Source organism: Macrobrachium rosenbergii, chromosome 4, assembly GCF_040412425.1.
Source record: "Macrobrachium rosenbergii isolate ZJJX-2024 chromosome 4, ASM4041242v1, whole genome shotgun sequence".
In the NCBI taxonomy this organism is placed as follows: Eukaryota; Metazoa; Arthropoda; class Malacostraca; order Decapoda; family Palaemonidae; genus Macrobrachium; species Macrobrachium rosenbergii.
Window position 1 is genome coordinate 47,540,884 of NC_089744.1, and position 17,145 is coordinate 47,558,028.

At 38.3% G+C, this 17,145-nt stretch overlaps 1 protein-coding gene across 8 annotated transcripts in view; it reads left to right on the forward strand.

Moving 5' to 3' along the window:
- The window catches only part of LOC136833991 (transcriptional regulator ATRX-like), a 402,256-nt gene that overhangs the window by 191,172 nt on the left and 193,939 nt on the right, over positions 1-17,145 (forward strand). For all 8 annotated transcript variants that reach the window (XM_067096278.1, XM_067096295.1, XM_067096286.1 and 5 more), the window contains exon 19: positions 10,225-10,388. In XM_067096278.1, coding sequence (XP_066952379.1) covers positions 10,225-10,388 — 164 coding nt within the window. The remainder of the gene's footprint in view (positions 1-10,224; positions 10,389-17,145) is intronic.

The following is a 17,145-nucleotide window of genomic DNA, read 5'->3' on the forward strand; positions in this document are numbered from 1 at the left end:
GAATTGCTGTTAGCTGTCAGATATGTAAAAAATATTCAAGTACAAGCTATAATATGTCTTTGTTACTTTGAAGTTTGCTACTCATCAGAAGTCCAAACCCCAAAGTGTCTGTTATGTTGAGGTGCTACTGGCATTTCATTTTTTTGATTGATATGTAGTTTTAATTCTTTGAGAAGTACAAGTATGTTTAAACTGTGTGGTAAGTATTGCCAGTCTTCATTTTACCATTTTTTTTGGGGGGGGTAGGAATTTTTAAGTAAGTTCACAATCCCTTGTGTGGAAATCTGGGGCCAACTGTGTTTCAGTTTTCAGATATCAGAACTGAAGCTTGCTCCTTCATTAATTCCGAGATAGCCCCTGATAATCAGGTATTACTACTGCAGCGAGATCATGTGAATGCTCACATTAAGTAGGATAAATGAAGACTACAAATATAATGGATTAAAGAGTGGCAGTATACAAAAAAATAAAGTAGTGAGATAATTACGATCGTACTTACACCAGCATCTTTAGAATTAAAAAATATGTGGCACCTAAAGAACTATAATTATTGTACACTGCAACGCTTAAAATTTTGTCCCAGGAACATGATTTCATCATATATCATGTAAATCATGTGAGTTGCATTTTCAGTAGATTACGCTAGGCTATACTTAATTTGCAACTTTCATTTTTGGTAGATTGTGCTTTACTAGACTAGACTTATTATGCCTATCTCTGGTTTGGCAGATTCTGTTGATAATGAATTTTACAGCTAAGATAGCTTTTGACCACTTGACAGGCCTAGAAGCAAACCATGGGTAGGCTAAATGAAAATTGATGTACAGTCATACCCCGAACTTACGCAAGGTTAGGTTCCAGAACCCCTTGCGCTAGGCGAATTTTTGCGGAAGTTTGGCACGGTCTCTAAAATGCTAATAAATGCTTATTTCTAGAGTTTAAACACTAAATATGACCTTAATTATGCTCCCAAAGTATTAAACTAACTTTTAAATGAAATTAAAGTTACTGTAATTTCATTTAAAAGTTAGCTTATTACATTACCCTTAAAAAAAGAAATAAATGGTTGACATAAAAATAGAGTTGGAAGAGAATTTCTCTCCCTCTCCCCTTCTTACCAATCTATTTTTAGAAGTCTTCTCAATCTCTTTTTAATAACTTCTTTATTTTATCTCTTTCTCTTTGTTCGTTTTAGAACGTATCTGTCACACTAGCACATTTACAGTTCGTAGACGGTACAGGTAAAATTAGATCAATTTAAACTATCTACTGTACAGGTAAAGACGTACAGAGAAATAATAAGTTTTAAAAATGTGTGAGCTCTTACTATGAATGAGAGAGAGAGAGAGAGAGAGGTTATTCTTATGATAGATATCAAAAGAAGGAAATTCATGAATTATGAAGGAAAAAGAAAGAAGAAAGAGAGAGAGAGAGATAGTACCAGAAATCTTTTGACCACTGGGGCAACGATTGACATGTCTGACAGCTTTGCCCTCACCCCTCTCTTCAAAGGTTTCTCGAAAGATCAGGAAATTATATTTGTTTAAAATATCACATAATTTACTATAGAAATGTATAAGTTTTGTAATTACAATTATATTATTATTATTATTATTATTATTACAGGCAGTCCCCAGTTTACGACGGGGTTCCGTTCTTACGCCGCGTCGTAAACCGAAAAATCATCACAAATCTTCAAAAATCCTAAGAAAACCTTGCTTTTAATGCTCTGGGTGTATTGAAAACAATGTAAACTGCATTTTTATTGAGTTTTTCATTAAAAAAAACCTCGGCGTCTGTTAAGTATATATCGGAGCCAGTACCCAATTATCGGCGCCGATAAGCGGAAATTGGCAATTTTCGGCGCCGAAAATTGCCGATTTTCAGCGCTAGACAAGCCCCATAAAACCGAATCACTGTTAACCGAGCCCTCCGTTAACCGGGGACTGCCTACAGTACAATCGATACATATATGGTAGCCTAGCCTACACTATACCCACAGCCTACCATGGTTTTGTGACCATTAATGTATTTTTATACAGCAACTTCTTTATCAGTTGTTACCATATTGTATTACCATACATGAGATAAAAATGTATAGGCTGTGTGTGTGTGTGAACTATAGACCTAGGCTAGCCCAGGTGTTACACTCATAGTATCCATTTGCAGAAGTCAAATAGGCTATTACAGCTATATTTAACTCTTTCACGCCCAAATGATGTAGTGGTACGTAAAATTAACTTACTCCCCTTCCTATCCGACTGACGTACCTCAACATAAAATTCACAGAAATTTTCCGTACGTGTGTTAGAAAAAAAAAAAAAAAAAAAATTTTTTTTTTTTTTTTTTTTTTTTTGTGACAATTAGTGGTTTCCATAGGCTAAAGCATACCTTGGACCATGTAACTCAGGCATCAATACGTCAGCCAAGCAGTTCCTGTACTGCGCATGCGGAAATCCCTGGTGTAGTAAAATTGTCACAACGAAATCAGCTGATCCCAGCCACGCTTCTCTCTCAGAGACCAAGTGTGCGAGCTACTATGAACACATGCAGTTGTTTACATATAGTGACATCAATATAGAATATAATGCATTCGCGAAGTTTTTATGGTAAAGCTAGTGGGAAACGCGTTAATGCATCACACAAGAGACGTCTGGATTTTAGGCAGGGCTCTGAATCTCCAGAGGATGCCAAGATAAGGAGGCTGCTGCTTAATTACGACTTTTCCTGGAAGGCTCGTAGGATAAATCTGACCCCAACCAAGCAAGCCATGGAACTGCTTCGTCTGGAATGGAAGGAAAAAGACAAAAAAACGAGTGCCTATGGAGAAGATTCAGATGCTGAAGTGCTTGATGCTGATGTTGATGAAATGATTGAGGGGAGTGATGTTGATGAGGTAATGGCCCCAGGAGTTGTAGCATTGGAAAATGTGTTAACGGTACACGAAGAAGGGTTCAAAGAGGCTGCCATTAGTGTTGGTGAAGTACCGGGAACAAGTGGCGTAAGCATCAGGGAAAGAGGCAAGAGGGAGAAGAAAAAAATATGTAAGTTGGGGAGAGATGCTGCTGGTATTTCTGTTGTTGGGGGTTCTGTTGGTGAAGCTGGTGTTGTTGGGGTTTCTGTTGGTGCTTCTACCAGTATGCCTGTTCGAGGTGGTGCAACAGGTGGTGTAAGTATGGTGAGTAAAGGTAAGGGTAAGAAGGGCATATATGCTAAGACAAAGACAAAGGGTAAGTTTGTGAGAGGGCCTGCTGGTGTTGGTGTTTTGTTGGGAGATGCTGGAGGTGTTGGAGATGCTGAGTAGTGTTGGAGTAGGAGATGATGATGCTGGGGGTGTTGGGGATGCTGTGAGTAGCATTGGAGGAGATGGTGATACTGGGGGTGTTGGAGATGCTGGGAGTAGTGCTGGAGGAGATGGTGATGCTAGGGGTGTTGGAGTTGCTGGGAGCAGTGTTGGGGGAGGAGATGGTGATGCTGGGAGTGTTGGTGATGATGGTGTTGTAGTGATAAATCTTGAGGGTGCTGCTGTGTCTGTTCTATATCCTGGAGGTGCAAAGGAAGGTGTAGCTGATCCTGGGAGGCATTCATGTGATTTTGAGGGATTTCTTGAAGGCAGTGATGCTGGGAGGGGTGATAGTGATGATGAGGGAGGCTTTGAGGGATTTTATGGTGCCCTTAGTTATGCTGGGAGTGATGAGGCCTTGGTTTCTGGTGATGCCTCAAGGGTTCAAAGAGGCCGTAGGCGTGCCAGGAGGAGGAGTAGTAGTAGTAGTGAAAGCAGTGGTTCTGATGTCGAGGCAGAGGGTGCTGCTAGTGGTGTAGATGTAGGTGGTCCCCGTCGTGCCCGAGGTGAGCGTTCCCGAAGGAGAAGGAAGTCTGGATCTTCGAGGATGAGCGGACATGACAGGCAACCAACATGTGTTGGTGAGGAGTGGATCCAGGATCCTATGCCTCCAGTGATTCCACCTTTCACAGGCATGCCAGGGTTGAATGTCCCTACCCCTATGACACTTCTCGGGTTTTTGCAGCTCTTTATTACTAGAGAGCTGTTGGTATACTTGGCTGCAGAAACCAATGCGTACGCTGATTACGTGTGTAACGAGATGCGTCGTGGGGACAAGGGATCCTGGGTGCCTGTAACGGGGCAAGAGATGGCTCTGTTCCTGGGCCTCATCATTATCATGGGGATTTTTCCAGCACCAGAGAAGCAAATGTACTGGCAGACGTGCAAAATTTTTTCAATGCCAGGTTTTGCTCAGATCATGTCAAGGAACCGGTTTGACACCGGTACTTTCATACCGCAAACCAAAAGGCCATCCCTCAAGGTAACAACGACCGATTATTCCTTGTGAGACCTGTCATCGATTACCTGAAGGCACGATTTAGGGCCACCTACACCCCAGAACACAATGTCTCATTGGATGAGGGCTTGGTGCCATACAAGGGTAGGCTGTCTATCAAGACCTACAACCCCCAGAAACCTAGCAAGTATGGTATCAAACTCTATATGTTGTGTGAAGCCAAGAGCGGATATGTTATTGATTTCCTGACATATGGAGGAAGTACCTCAACCTTAAAGGACATTGTGTTCACACTAATGGGCCCTCTCTTTGACAAAGGTTACCACATTTTCATGGACAACTACTAAAACTCTATTGAACTGGCTGAGGAGTTGTATTCTCATGGTGTTCTTTGTTCAGGGACACTGCGTCTTGTAAGGAGGGGAGCACCTAACTTTCTAAAGACTTTTGACTTGTCAACGGGTGCCTCGGAATGCAATGCACTTCCGTAGGAGGGGGAACGTCTTCGTCATCTGTTGGCAGGGCATCCGACTCGTTACAATGATCACTACAGCTTGCAATGCAGAAACAGAAGAGTTTGTGCACAGGAGGCGAGTAAGGCGGGCTACTGGAACAGATCTTGAAACAGTCACAATGTCTAGACCTTTGATTATTGGCACCTACTGTCAGTATATGGGTGGGGTAGACCTGTTTGACCAGCTGAAGAAATACTACTCGATGGCCAGGAAGGGAATGAAGTGGACCCACAAGTTTACATTTCTATTTATTGCAGATGGCAATACAGAATGCTTACACTGTGTTTGCAAAATACTACCCACAAGGTAAGAAAGTCAAACTTCTTGATTTCATGTATGAATCTGCTGAAGCACTTACAAACTTCAACATAGAAGACTGGCCCTTGAGTGGTATTTCTTTTGCTCGTTTACCTGACCTACCTGTAGCTGACAGATTAGATGGCCTACCTGTTCCTGTTCCTGCTGCTGCTGCATCTGCTGGCAAAGATTCTGAGCCTGATGATCCCCATCCTATGGATTCTGATGTTGACAGTCCTGAGGCTGCTGTTGAATCTCCTGTTCCTCCTCCTCCTCCTCCTCCTCGTACTTCTGTGCCCTCTTCTCTTGCTGACGTTGGTCCCTCTGGTGCTGGGTCCCTCTATTGCTGGTCCCTCTGGTGCTGATCCATCTGTTCCTGGTATTGAACCGGAACTATTAGGTGTGCCACGCCGGCATGCCAACTTCCTGGAGAGCTGTGAGCGTCTTATGCCAGGAGAACATAGCCCCATTCATATAAAGGAGATTCCCTCCATCAAGTCAAAACAGCTGAGATAACACATCTTGCTAGACGACATACGAAAGGACACATCATGGGTGTGTAAGGCATGTAGAGTTCCTTTGCGTAGGGCACCAAGAAATTGCTTCTGCAGATACCACACAGAAGCAACTCAAGCCTTCACCAAGTCGTGGGTCAGGCCCTGCCAAAAGAGGTGCAGGGAGACCAAGGATAAACATCTAACTCCTGCAGCTTCCACCTCCTGCAGCAACCCTTCAGATGGCATGTCCTTCACCTGAGGGAGGAGTTGTACATAGGAATTCAGGAGGGTCACGATATTTGGTGAGTACAGTATTCAAATTTCTGGTGGTGGGTTTTTATGAATATTTCTTAATTTTTTCCCATGCAGTATTTCTCTTCTAATATTTTGTAATAATTTTTTTATAATATGGGTTTGTATCTTATTTGTTTTTTCATAAAGTGTGGGGTTTGTTTATTGGTTTGTATATATTTTTTTTTTATAAAATGCGGGGTTTGTATCTTGCATTTTTTTTTTTTTTTTTTTTTTTTTTTTTTTTTTTACATTTTTTATAAAATGTGGGATTTGTATGTGGGATTACATTATTGGAAACACATCGTTTTGTACCCTCTTTTTCTATCAATTTTTTCACCAACTGTACTTATTCGTTTTTCATTCTTTTATATGTCGATATTTAGAGAATTTTGTTGGCTTTCTCATAAAAAATAATTCATTTGCCTAACTGATGTAGTTTTTGAGCTACGAACAATAATGTTGACAACGGTAACATTTTTTTTCGTTTTGATCAACTTATAATGTCAAAATGAAACTGTTGCCGTTACCAAAACCATTTTACTTTACTCTCACTGTATTCCTCAACCTTTCCTCTACATTTTTGTATATTAACAAAGTAATTCCTCTGAAAAATAACCGAGGTAGAGGTCTTAAAAAAAAATAACTTTCTAGCTCTAATTCTCACTGTATGCCGGGCAGCGCGCTCTGTTTCTTACCCTCTTTTCTATAAATTTTTTCACCAGCTGTACATATTCGTTTTTTATCGTTTTATATATCAATATTTGGAGAATTTTGTTGGCTTTCTCAATAAAAAAAATTAATTCACCTGACTTTCGTAGTTTTTGGGCTACGAATGAAAATGTAAAAATAAGTAAAGATTTTTTTTTCGTTAACTCAAATTTTTTCGTATTTAGGGGGCTGGGACTCTTATTCTGACTATTCCATCATAAAATATAAACATTGAGAAAAAGGGACAGCAAAATAACGTTGCTGGCATAAAATTTCTATTTTTGCTGAATTTTTGAAAAAATTATTTTTTCATGCTGTCGAGCACTCCCAGACACCTCGGATCTCCGATAGGCGTGGCGCTCAAACTATAAAGATGCAAAAGTGTTAAGATAAAGGTAATGGTAGTGAAACGTATAAAGGTAATGGTAGTGAAACGTATTTTACTTATAGAATCCATTTACACTGCATTATTATATTGATATATTGTCATCATAGTATGTATAAAAAGAAACAATTCGTACTGCCTCTGGCGAAAAACTGATTCTGAGAATCGGCTGATTCAGCCTACTACCCAAAGAATTAGGAAAATATATTTTTTTTTGTTGCTAAAAGAAACAAATGTATTAATGGAAGTAGTATTATTATTTTTAACATAATTGTAAATCGGGTATACAAATGTAAACTAACATAGTTTATGTTTAAAGTAAAATCAGCAGCATTCCTTGCAATCACAAAACAGCTGTTTCATGCTGATTTTCTTTTACCAATGTAATCTCTCTCTCTCTCTCTCTCTCTCTCTCTCTCTCTCTCTCTCTCTCTCTCTCTCTCTCTCTCTCTCTCTCTCTCTCTCTCTCTCTCTCTCTCTCTCTCTCTCAACTACGTCACTATTTTTTTTCTTGATTTACTGTACTGTTTTTATTACAAGTTTAATTTATTCTAAGTATGATTAGCACACATAACAGTAAACGAGGGAATATTTCATCTCTAATCACCATAAGAATATTTAAAATGCTTATCTTGTATGTAAGCAAGACAAACCCAACAGTTTGTACCAAGTTCACTGACTCCATGGAATTGAGTGTGTGCATAGCATGTACCCAACGGACTTTTTGCATTTATAATTTGGTTGATAAAACTGAAAAAGCAATGAGAAAATGCAGTAAAAATATAAATGAGAATACTATATTCTCTCTCTCTCTCTCAGAGTATTGTACACACATACCCTTTAATGAAATGTGAATTACTGTATCATAAACAAAAATACGAAACTAAAACTCCAAGAAGTTCACGACCCATTGTACACTGCTGCCTGTTCCCATCGTGTAAAATTTAAAATATTTTCAATGTTGTATCAGTATCGTTTCGTACAAGATTAATCATCGTAACTCAAGAACTCCCTCTGTACAATAATTAAAGCTATTGAACATATTTATTACAATAGAATTAAAGTTTAAGTGGATAAGATCATGAGGAATGGGAGAGGTTATTATTTTGTCATAACCTTAGGAAATCTGTTCTTTTTTTGCCTTTATGGAGCACTTAACACTTTCTGGGAATCACTGGGACTCATTTTTTTTTTTTTTTTTTTTTAACAAACATTTCAAGTATACTTTGCTTTTGCTTATGCTTTAGAAATTTTCTGAAATGAAACCCAGCATCCTCATGAAACATATCTAATACTCAGTCTGCTACAGCCTTGTATGGGTGGTACTTCTATTCAAAGCTTTGTAGCTCCAGCCCTTTCCCACACATTTCCTTGACAACAAAACTTAAAGCATCCTTCTTTTCCCCATCCTCCTCTGAAGAAAATTCTTCCACTGCTGTCTGTTGCTTCTCCCCTTTAAAGGTCTTGTGACTATTTAATGGTCAGTTCAGCATTTTGTTTCTCATGCAGGTCATCATCACTCACTTCCAACCCTATAGACCTCCCCAGACACACAATATCCTCAATAATATGGTTAGTCTCAGCTTTGGTGTCATCCTCAAGCCTTCCAAGTCCTTTACAAGGACAGTCTCCAGCCATAATTTCTTCAGTGGCAGATTAAAAGTTTTGAAAGAAACACCATCTCAAGCTTTGTTTATGAGGCATATACGATTGAGGATATTAAAATCATGCCCACAAAACTATGTATGCCAGTTATCATCTTAAAATATTGAAAAGGGCTTCTACTAGCCTTGAAAGTTTCACTTTTAGCCCTCATTGAGGGTTTACATTTCAAAATATCAACGGCTTTGCTTCTGCACACGTAATGGGCTCAGAAGCGCTATCACTAACTATTTTATTCACAAAAACGCTTTTTTCATTGTTTGTGATCTTAGCTTCGTAAGTACTGCACTTATATACCTTTTGCAACATCAGGTTTTTGATGGATATTATAACTTAGTATTGTGTTGATTATAGATTGTGAATTACTATCGACTCCACTTCCAGTACATGGTTGCACTTTTATGTTTATCAGTTATTTCTTTTTTCACCTCTGTTTTGTTTCTTTTAACCCTCCATTTTGTTCCACAGCTTACAACTTTCTTTGGCCCCACCAGAATGTTTTTAGCAAATTTTGTGAAAATATACTGGCATCTGACAATCTGCAAGCAGGAAGAAAGTGAAATATGATCACCTGACCCACAATCCTTTGTTTTCTCTTTGTTTCCAAATGCATTAGCCAGAGGTGTGCCATCATATTTAAATAGGTTGACGAGAGAGAGAGAGAGAGAGAGGGTGATGCCGTCATGCTCAAACAAGTGTACAGTATTCAAGTATTTGAAATTCATAGTTTTTAATTTTTTTTTTTTTTTTTTTTTTAAGGAATGATGGTTCAGCTACCGACTGAGTTCTATAAGTTTTATGGTTCAGCTACCGACTGAGTTCTATAAGTTTTATGGCATTTTAGAACCAAAGTATTACTGTATATTGTATCTAGTTGTGGACAGTCTTTAGCCCCAGACTTGCTGAGAATGTGAAAACTGCAAATTGTGGTTAATGGTCATGACCTCATATTTATGTGGCATAGTTCATCAGGGTTTTCTGGGTTATTTTTCAGCTTATAGGTGTGTGTGGTTTTTATCAGCATTTTACAAGGATTTCTGCTTCCATCTCACTATGAACTAAGAAAGATATTTTTCCCTCTAGTTGATTTAAACTTAGAATAATTAGTAGTAAATTATTTTCATAATCAAATGGAGTATTGTCAGTTAAAGTATTGAAGTATACATGTAGTTCAGAGACTTGAGGAGTAATAGGTTTTTTTTTTTTATTATGGCAAGGAGGCAGATTAAGAAAATTTATCAGAGTTTAAATGACATATTTTTTGTAATTAGCAGAGAAAGAAAATATAATTTCTGATATGTGAATTTTTGGAACCCCAGTACCTCATGCTTAATGTTATTACAAACAACATTGTGATAAGAATTATCAGAGAAAGAAAATATAATTTCCAATATTAATGCGAATTTTTGGAACCCCAGTACCTCATGCTCGATGTTATTACAAATGACATTGCGACAAGAATGTTTAATTCAAACAGGCAGCGATTGTGTACTCTTCTTATCAAATCAGGTGCAGTATGTAGGGCTGTTCCATGTGTTTTTATTTCATACTGGTGTTATTTTCAGGTCATCACATATGTGCACACCTTACTAACTAACAAGAACACAAGTCGGTCAGTGCAGCGTGTAATGGTGTGTTGTCCTGTAAATACTGTGTACAATTGGGTGTCAGAATTCAGTAACTGGTTGAAAGGGAAGATGTTGCCTTTTGAAGTCTGGGAGCTTGTATCGTAAGTATCTCTGCAAATTTTTGTTTTTGTGTACCATTGTAAATTACAGTATACTGTATTTGGTGGCATATGTAACCCCATATTCCCCCCAAAAAATTGCTCAAAATATACACTTGGGTCTTATATGTAAAGGTTAGGTATCTGGTAGGTTAATGTTTACCCAGACACCTTGTGCTTGAGGGTACAATCAGGCGTGTGTGTTTTTTTTTTTTTTTTTTTTTTTTTGCTAACTTTCCTGTTTTTGCTTGGTGAATTACCTAATCTTTTCTTTCTGAGCTTTTTATAACTTCTAACTCCATCCTGACTGCCCTTCCCCAGTTGTTGTGGCAAACCTGGCAGGTTTCTTATATTCCTTATAAGGTGTTCCAGTTCTACCTCATTGACCAGTTGCTTCTGGCATTTTTTCAGTGACATGTCGTTAGGTTTAATTATACTTTCAATGTAATTTTTGTAAATCTTGTAAATACCATTGTTGCTGATTGTATTATTGTTTATTGTTCTGTTGATTTTTATTATTTTCCTGCTGGTGTGAGAGTATTAGTTTTGCTACTAATTTTATGTAGTTAATTTTAATTCTTTTGGGAGACAGTGAGATGAACCCTGGGCCTGGTACTCATTACTGTAAGAAAAAGTACAGAGTACTTGCTCAGATATTTGGGGCTTAAGGTCAAATTTTCTTAATCTCCAGAGTTATGCCTGTAACTACAATTTGTTGTTTTTATCTGCGAGACGTGTCAGCAGCAACAGGTCAAAGGTTGAGTTTTCATCCCAGGGTGTGATGGCCCTGATTTTATTTGTCATAACATCCAACATTTGCAAGGTATGCCTGTATACACTGAGTCCAGACGACCTGTATATCTTCAGAAGAACTTAGAGTATAATTGTCATGAAATTCTTTGTTTAAAGATTTTCAGTAAGTTCTGCAGTGTATACATGTTCGCTGTTTACCGCAATCCAAACATTGACAACTCTATATATGGCTGTCTCTTGGAAAGGATTAGTATGGCTCAGTCACAGGGTTCAAAAGCTTCATTTGTTATTTGTGGAGACTACAGTGCAAAGCACAGCGAGTGGCTTAGTTCAAATTCCACAGATCAGTATGGCTGGTCTTCTCTTGAATTCTGTGTATCCTCTGGTTTTGTCTAGCTAGTTGAGGAAGCCAGACATATTTCTGGTAATAGATTAGACCTCATATTCACAGATGTTCCAGATATTGTGAAGACTGAGGTCTGCGAGTATACAGGCACTTCCAATCACTGCGCCTTTGAGATGGACATATCTGTCAATCAGTATATTCCTAATTCCACCGTTGGAAAAACTGTCTGGCTGAAACCTAGAGCCAATTGGGGAATGCATTATTGAAGCATGTCAGCCACTTAATATTTCAGATCCAGATTTCAAGTAGTTAAATAAAATTCTGAAGGCTATTTTAGTAAGGTATGTCTATAGAAAGGTCATTTAATCTTGGACCAGCAATGGTTTCATGATGTATATAGAAGAGCTTACCATGACAAACAGACCAAATACAACACACACAGACAAAATCGTTCACATGAAAATTACACCATTTTTGTTGAGTCTTGCCATGCTGTGAATAGAATTTATCATATAACTGAGAAAAATTACAATAATTCCTTGAAGAGGAAACTTGAAAGAATTACTCAGCCACATCTGTGGTGGACCAAATTGGCATCATCTATCTTTGGGTCAGGCTCATCTTCAATTTTTCCATTACTAACAGATGGTGGTAGATTGGTTACTGGCCCTAAGGAAAATCTTAACTGCTTTGTCAAGCTTTTAAAGCTAAGCAATCAGCTGAGGATGTTCTTCTCCCTGATACTTGTCATCCTGAACCTATTCTTACAAAATTTGCATTTTGCTCTAATGATAAGAAGTTTCTGGATAATCTTGATATGGGGAGAAGATCCTGCTGGTTTCTTCCCTTTGCTTTGTAAAAAGGTTTCTAGTGTGTTGTCTCCCAAGATTAGTAGATTCCATAGATTTTTATGTCTGTGTAGTATCTTTGCTGATAAGTGTAAGCTTAGCAATACAGTGCCTGTTCCAAAGAGTTGCATATCTGCAGAAATTACAGGCCAATTTCTATTCTCCCTGTGCTCTCCAAAGTTGCAGAAAAACTAATTTTTAAGCTTCTATACAAGTATGTGGAATCTAAAGGATTGTTTGCTGATAGTCAATGTGCATTTAGGAAGCAGTTAGGTACCTGCGATGCTCTTTTAGATTTGACTTGTGATTTGTAATGAACCTTGTTAAGGGTTTTGAGTGTAGTGTAATTCAGGTAGATTGTAGTGCTGCTTTCAATTTACTAAATTGCAAGGCACTTATTTATAAACTTCGTAAGTGGATGGATATGTTGTAGGTTTACTTCAAGATTTCCTTACAGGTAGACAGCAACGAGTTGCTTTTGATGGGATCCTCAGCAAACCAAGATCTGTTGTGTCTGGAGTTCCAAATAGTGTTTTTGGTCCACTGTTATTGTTCAGTATGCCGATGGTGCAACACTTTTTGGATGTAGTGAAGTCTCCACTTAAGAGAAACAAAGCTGTCCTTAGTCTCAATTTTGACATGGAGCAGATTAGTGAATGGTGTAGCCAGTGGGGTATGAGGCTAAACTCCAGTAAAACGAAAACACTGTTGATTAGGAGATCTTATACAGATTTTCCACATCCTCCCCTCCAGGTGAATGGGATTGCTGAAAAGTTACACCTAGAATAAGGTGTAGCTTTTGACTCATCTTACTTTTGAGAAACAACTGGAACCCCAGCAAATGCCGCACAAAAGTTAGGTATTTTACGAAAGGCCTCATATATTTATAAGTGATAAAATCGGTGCAACCTGTTTTAGTTCATTTGTCCTTCCTTTACTAGAATGCTGTTCTATGGTATGGATGTCTGCTTCTGCCAGAGATTTATCTTTTTCAGATAGATTTGTTCATGGTGATAGGTTTCTGTTCCCTGACATTAGCAGTTATGGCTTTGACCATAGATGGATGCTCTCATTTGTTAATTTTCCGTAAGTTGTATTTTAACAGAGGTCTTTCACACTCACAATTGATCTCTGATCCCCTTTTCCTGCCGAGAGCAACCAGATTTGCTGAACAGCAGCACCAGTGTGCAGTAAATATGCCTCATTGTAGAACTTCTCAGTTCCGGAGGTCCTTCATTCCTCACAGCGGTGGACTGTGGAACAGTCTCCCTGAGGATGATGTGCAATCGAAACTTCAAAAGTTCAAGTAAAGATGCAATAAATTTGTACCCTAATACTATTCTCCTTGCATCGTCGTACGTTTTTATCTATATTAATTTATTAATTTTTTTCCTTTATATTTCCCTTTAACTCCTCTTACTTCCTACTGAACACCATATTCCATGGAAGCTTGAATTTTAAGTCAATAGAACCTGTGGCCGTGTTCTATATAAATAAGCTTCTTCTATTTGAATAATAATAATAATAATTACTAATATTTGTACCTAACTAAACTCTTATAATACTGTAATATTCCCAGCATTTACTTAAATATTATTATTACTATTGGTAAAATCCCTCATAACTGGCACCTTGAGACCAAGGGGCTGTAGCAAGAGTGTGCACACGCACATTGACTGTGTACAGCATCCATTTATTGTTTGCCCCCCCCCCATTTTTTAGTGCAAGCTCATGGCAAGTACATTGTTTATTTTAACATGATGAATACATGTACTTATGCACATATAGAAAATGCGTGGGCAGTACATATGGACATCCAGACTAGGACTACACATTGACTTCATTTAACAAAAACATGTAACATTATTTATTTAAACTTACTGAAAATCATATTCTAATATACAAAGTTTAATTCTAATATACAAAGTTTAAAATCATTTCACATCTTCTTTCAACCTTATTAATCCCACCGTATAGCAGGGTCGGCCATTCGGGTCAACTTTCTCCATGTATTTCTATTCCTTGCATCTGCTTCTTCCAGTCCCACCTCACCCATATCGCTTCTCACCATATCCATCCATCTGATTTGCTGACGCCCCACACTCCTCCTCCCCATCACTGGCATGTTCTTGGCTCTCTTGATTGGTTCCACCTCCTCTCTTCTTATTACAGGTATTGCCCTACTTACGATGGGGTTAGGTTCCAAAAAACCCATCGTTTGTTGAAAAAATCATAACTCGAATATGGCCTAGCCTACTCTAGGGTAATCAGTACCATCTATACATATATGGTAGCCTAGCCTACACTACACAGTATACTCTATACATATACGGTATAGTAATTATTAGTGTCAGCTAATTCAGCAGGTTCAATGCAGATTGACATAAGTCAGTGTAAAGAGAAATTGAGTAACAAACAAGGCCTAGCCTGCGCTTTGGTATATCATATACGGTAGCCTAGCCTACATTATACTGTATTCTATTTTCACATATTAACACCGTATTATACAAACATCTAAATAACGAATGTGCATCTTATCCGTGGGTCTTTTAAAAAGTTATGCTTTACCACACTGTATCCAATTGTATATACTGTATTCTCATATTGCTTTTGCATTATAAATTGCGATCATAGCGATCAAATGTTTTGGTTTGGGAATCGATCACGCTGTGTTTATTTCGCCGCAGTTAACTCAGTTCAGGGCGTTTTTCTTGCTTCTAGTTAGCGTAAATGAATCTCTAGATACTTTATTTATATGGGACATGTATTTTTCGTTATACGGAGCGTTTTTAAATCGAAATACAGGCGGTCCCCGGTTTACGACGGGGGTTCCGTTCTTGCGCCACGTCGTAACCCGAAAATCGTCGTAAACCGGAAAATCGTCGAAAATCGTCAAAAATCATAAGAAAACCTTACTTTTAATGCTCTGGGTGCATTGAAAACGACGTAAACTGCATTATTATTGAGTTTTACATCAAAAAAACTTTCACATTATGATTATTCTGCCATTTTGGGGCCAAATTTCTTCCGTCGGATCGGCGTGTAACGCGATCGTAACCCCGAACATGCGTCGTAAGCGGGAAATAATTTCTGATGAATATATTTGAAAAGCGTCAGAACCTCGAACGTCGAAGGCGGAACCGTCGTAAACCGGGACTGCCTGTATAACTTAAATATGTCTCGTTGTGAAATTAATTTAGCTATTTTTTTTGTTGATAGATGACGTTGGCGGCTGGCTGTTTTGGGGCATGTTTGTTTTGTTTAAAAAAAATCAAGATTCCGTTCGCTATTTTCTCTTGATTTCATCATCATACTACGAGCTTTTTGTATTTATCTTTTATTGGCGTGAAAACAGCAGTAATATGTGTTCTTTCATGCCCAGTAGTTTTGATTAAATTGATTTAAATACTTTCCAATTTTATTTGCGGTCGAGTTTCATCCATGTTGCCAATGTACGATAATTTATAGTCATTAGCAGCTTGAACATTCTTTTCTCAGCTTCAAGTACAACTTGCAGCTTAAATTTACTGTAGCAGTATATTTCCTTGCCGATCTTTTCTCCAAAGCGGATAAGGGTATAATGTAAAAACATATCAGTACTTAACGTCATTTTTAACATAACTACGGTAATTGTTTAACCGTACGATGGTTAAAATACAAGCAAAACAGTTGTTATCCGATTCGGTTATTAGCAGAACAACAGTTTCTCGTTCAGTTGTTTATGGCTTACGCATTTTTGAAAGAGTATAAGGTTACTAACAATACTTTTATCATTCTCTTACTTTTTTAACTAGAAGATGGAATAAAGAGATGGAGGTAAAGAAGTTGGTCCATTGTAAGTTGGTTTCTCTTGCTGCCTGATTGCACGCGGTTGCCTGTGCCTGCGCGAAATTTAAAAATATTTTCTAAATATTGTCATACCGGTATTAATTGCTAACTCCATTGTAAACTCGAATTATCATAACTCGCGTGCTACCTGTATTTACAAACGCACAAAAATTGCAAACGAACACTGACCTGTTTTTAACTTCCGAAACAACGAGAGCAAGTGAGGTCGGCCCATTGAATTTATGTACTTATTCCAGCCTCTCAGGCCAACGTATCGTACACCGTACGCTGCGTGATTGTACGCTGTTGCCTGAGCCAGTCACCCGCGAAATTTAAAAATACTTATTTTCAAAATATTGTCGTATCGATATTAATTGCAAACCCCATCGTAAAAGCGAATTATCGTAAGTCGAATTATCGTAACTCGAGCACTACCTGTACATGGCCATAGTATCTCAGACGAGCTTCCCTAGCCTTCTCCTTTACATTACATATACCGCACATTCTTCTTATATCTTGACTCTCCCTCCTTTCCAGTACCGATATGCCAGCAATCCATCTCACCATCCTCTTCTCGATTCTTTCCAACAGTCCCTCCTCTTTCCTCTTAAGTGCCCAAGAGTACAGGCCTGATAACTCTTATAAAATTTTGTTTTGAGCCCTAATGGCATTTTCTTGTCTAAAACAACTCCAGATACTTCCCTCCATTTTTGCCATGCTTCTTTCACTCTGTCTCGCTGCTTTCTCAGTACCTCCCTCCATTTTTGCCATGCTTCGTTCACTCTGTCTCGCTGCTTTCTCAGTACCTCCCTCCTCTGCTGTTATCGATCCAGTAGTTAAACTCATCATTCTGTTTTAGCACTGTACCATCTTCCACTTGAATGTTTACTTCATGTCCTCCTTTACTACTAATCATTAGTTCTCGCTTTCCCATGTTCACTTTCAATCCTTTCTTTTCTAGGGCTCCTTTCCATGCTAAAAACCT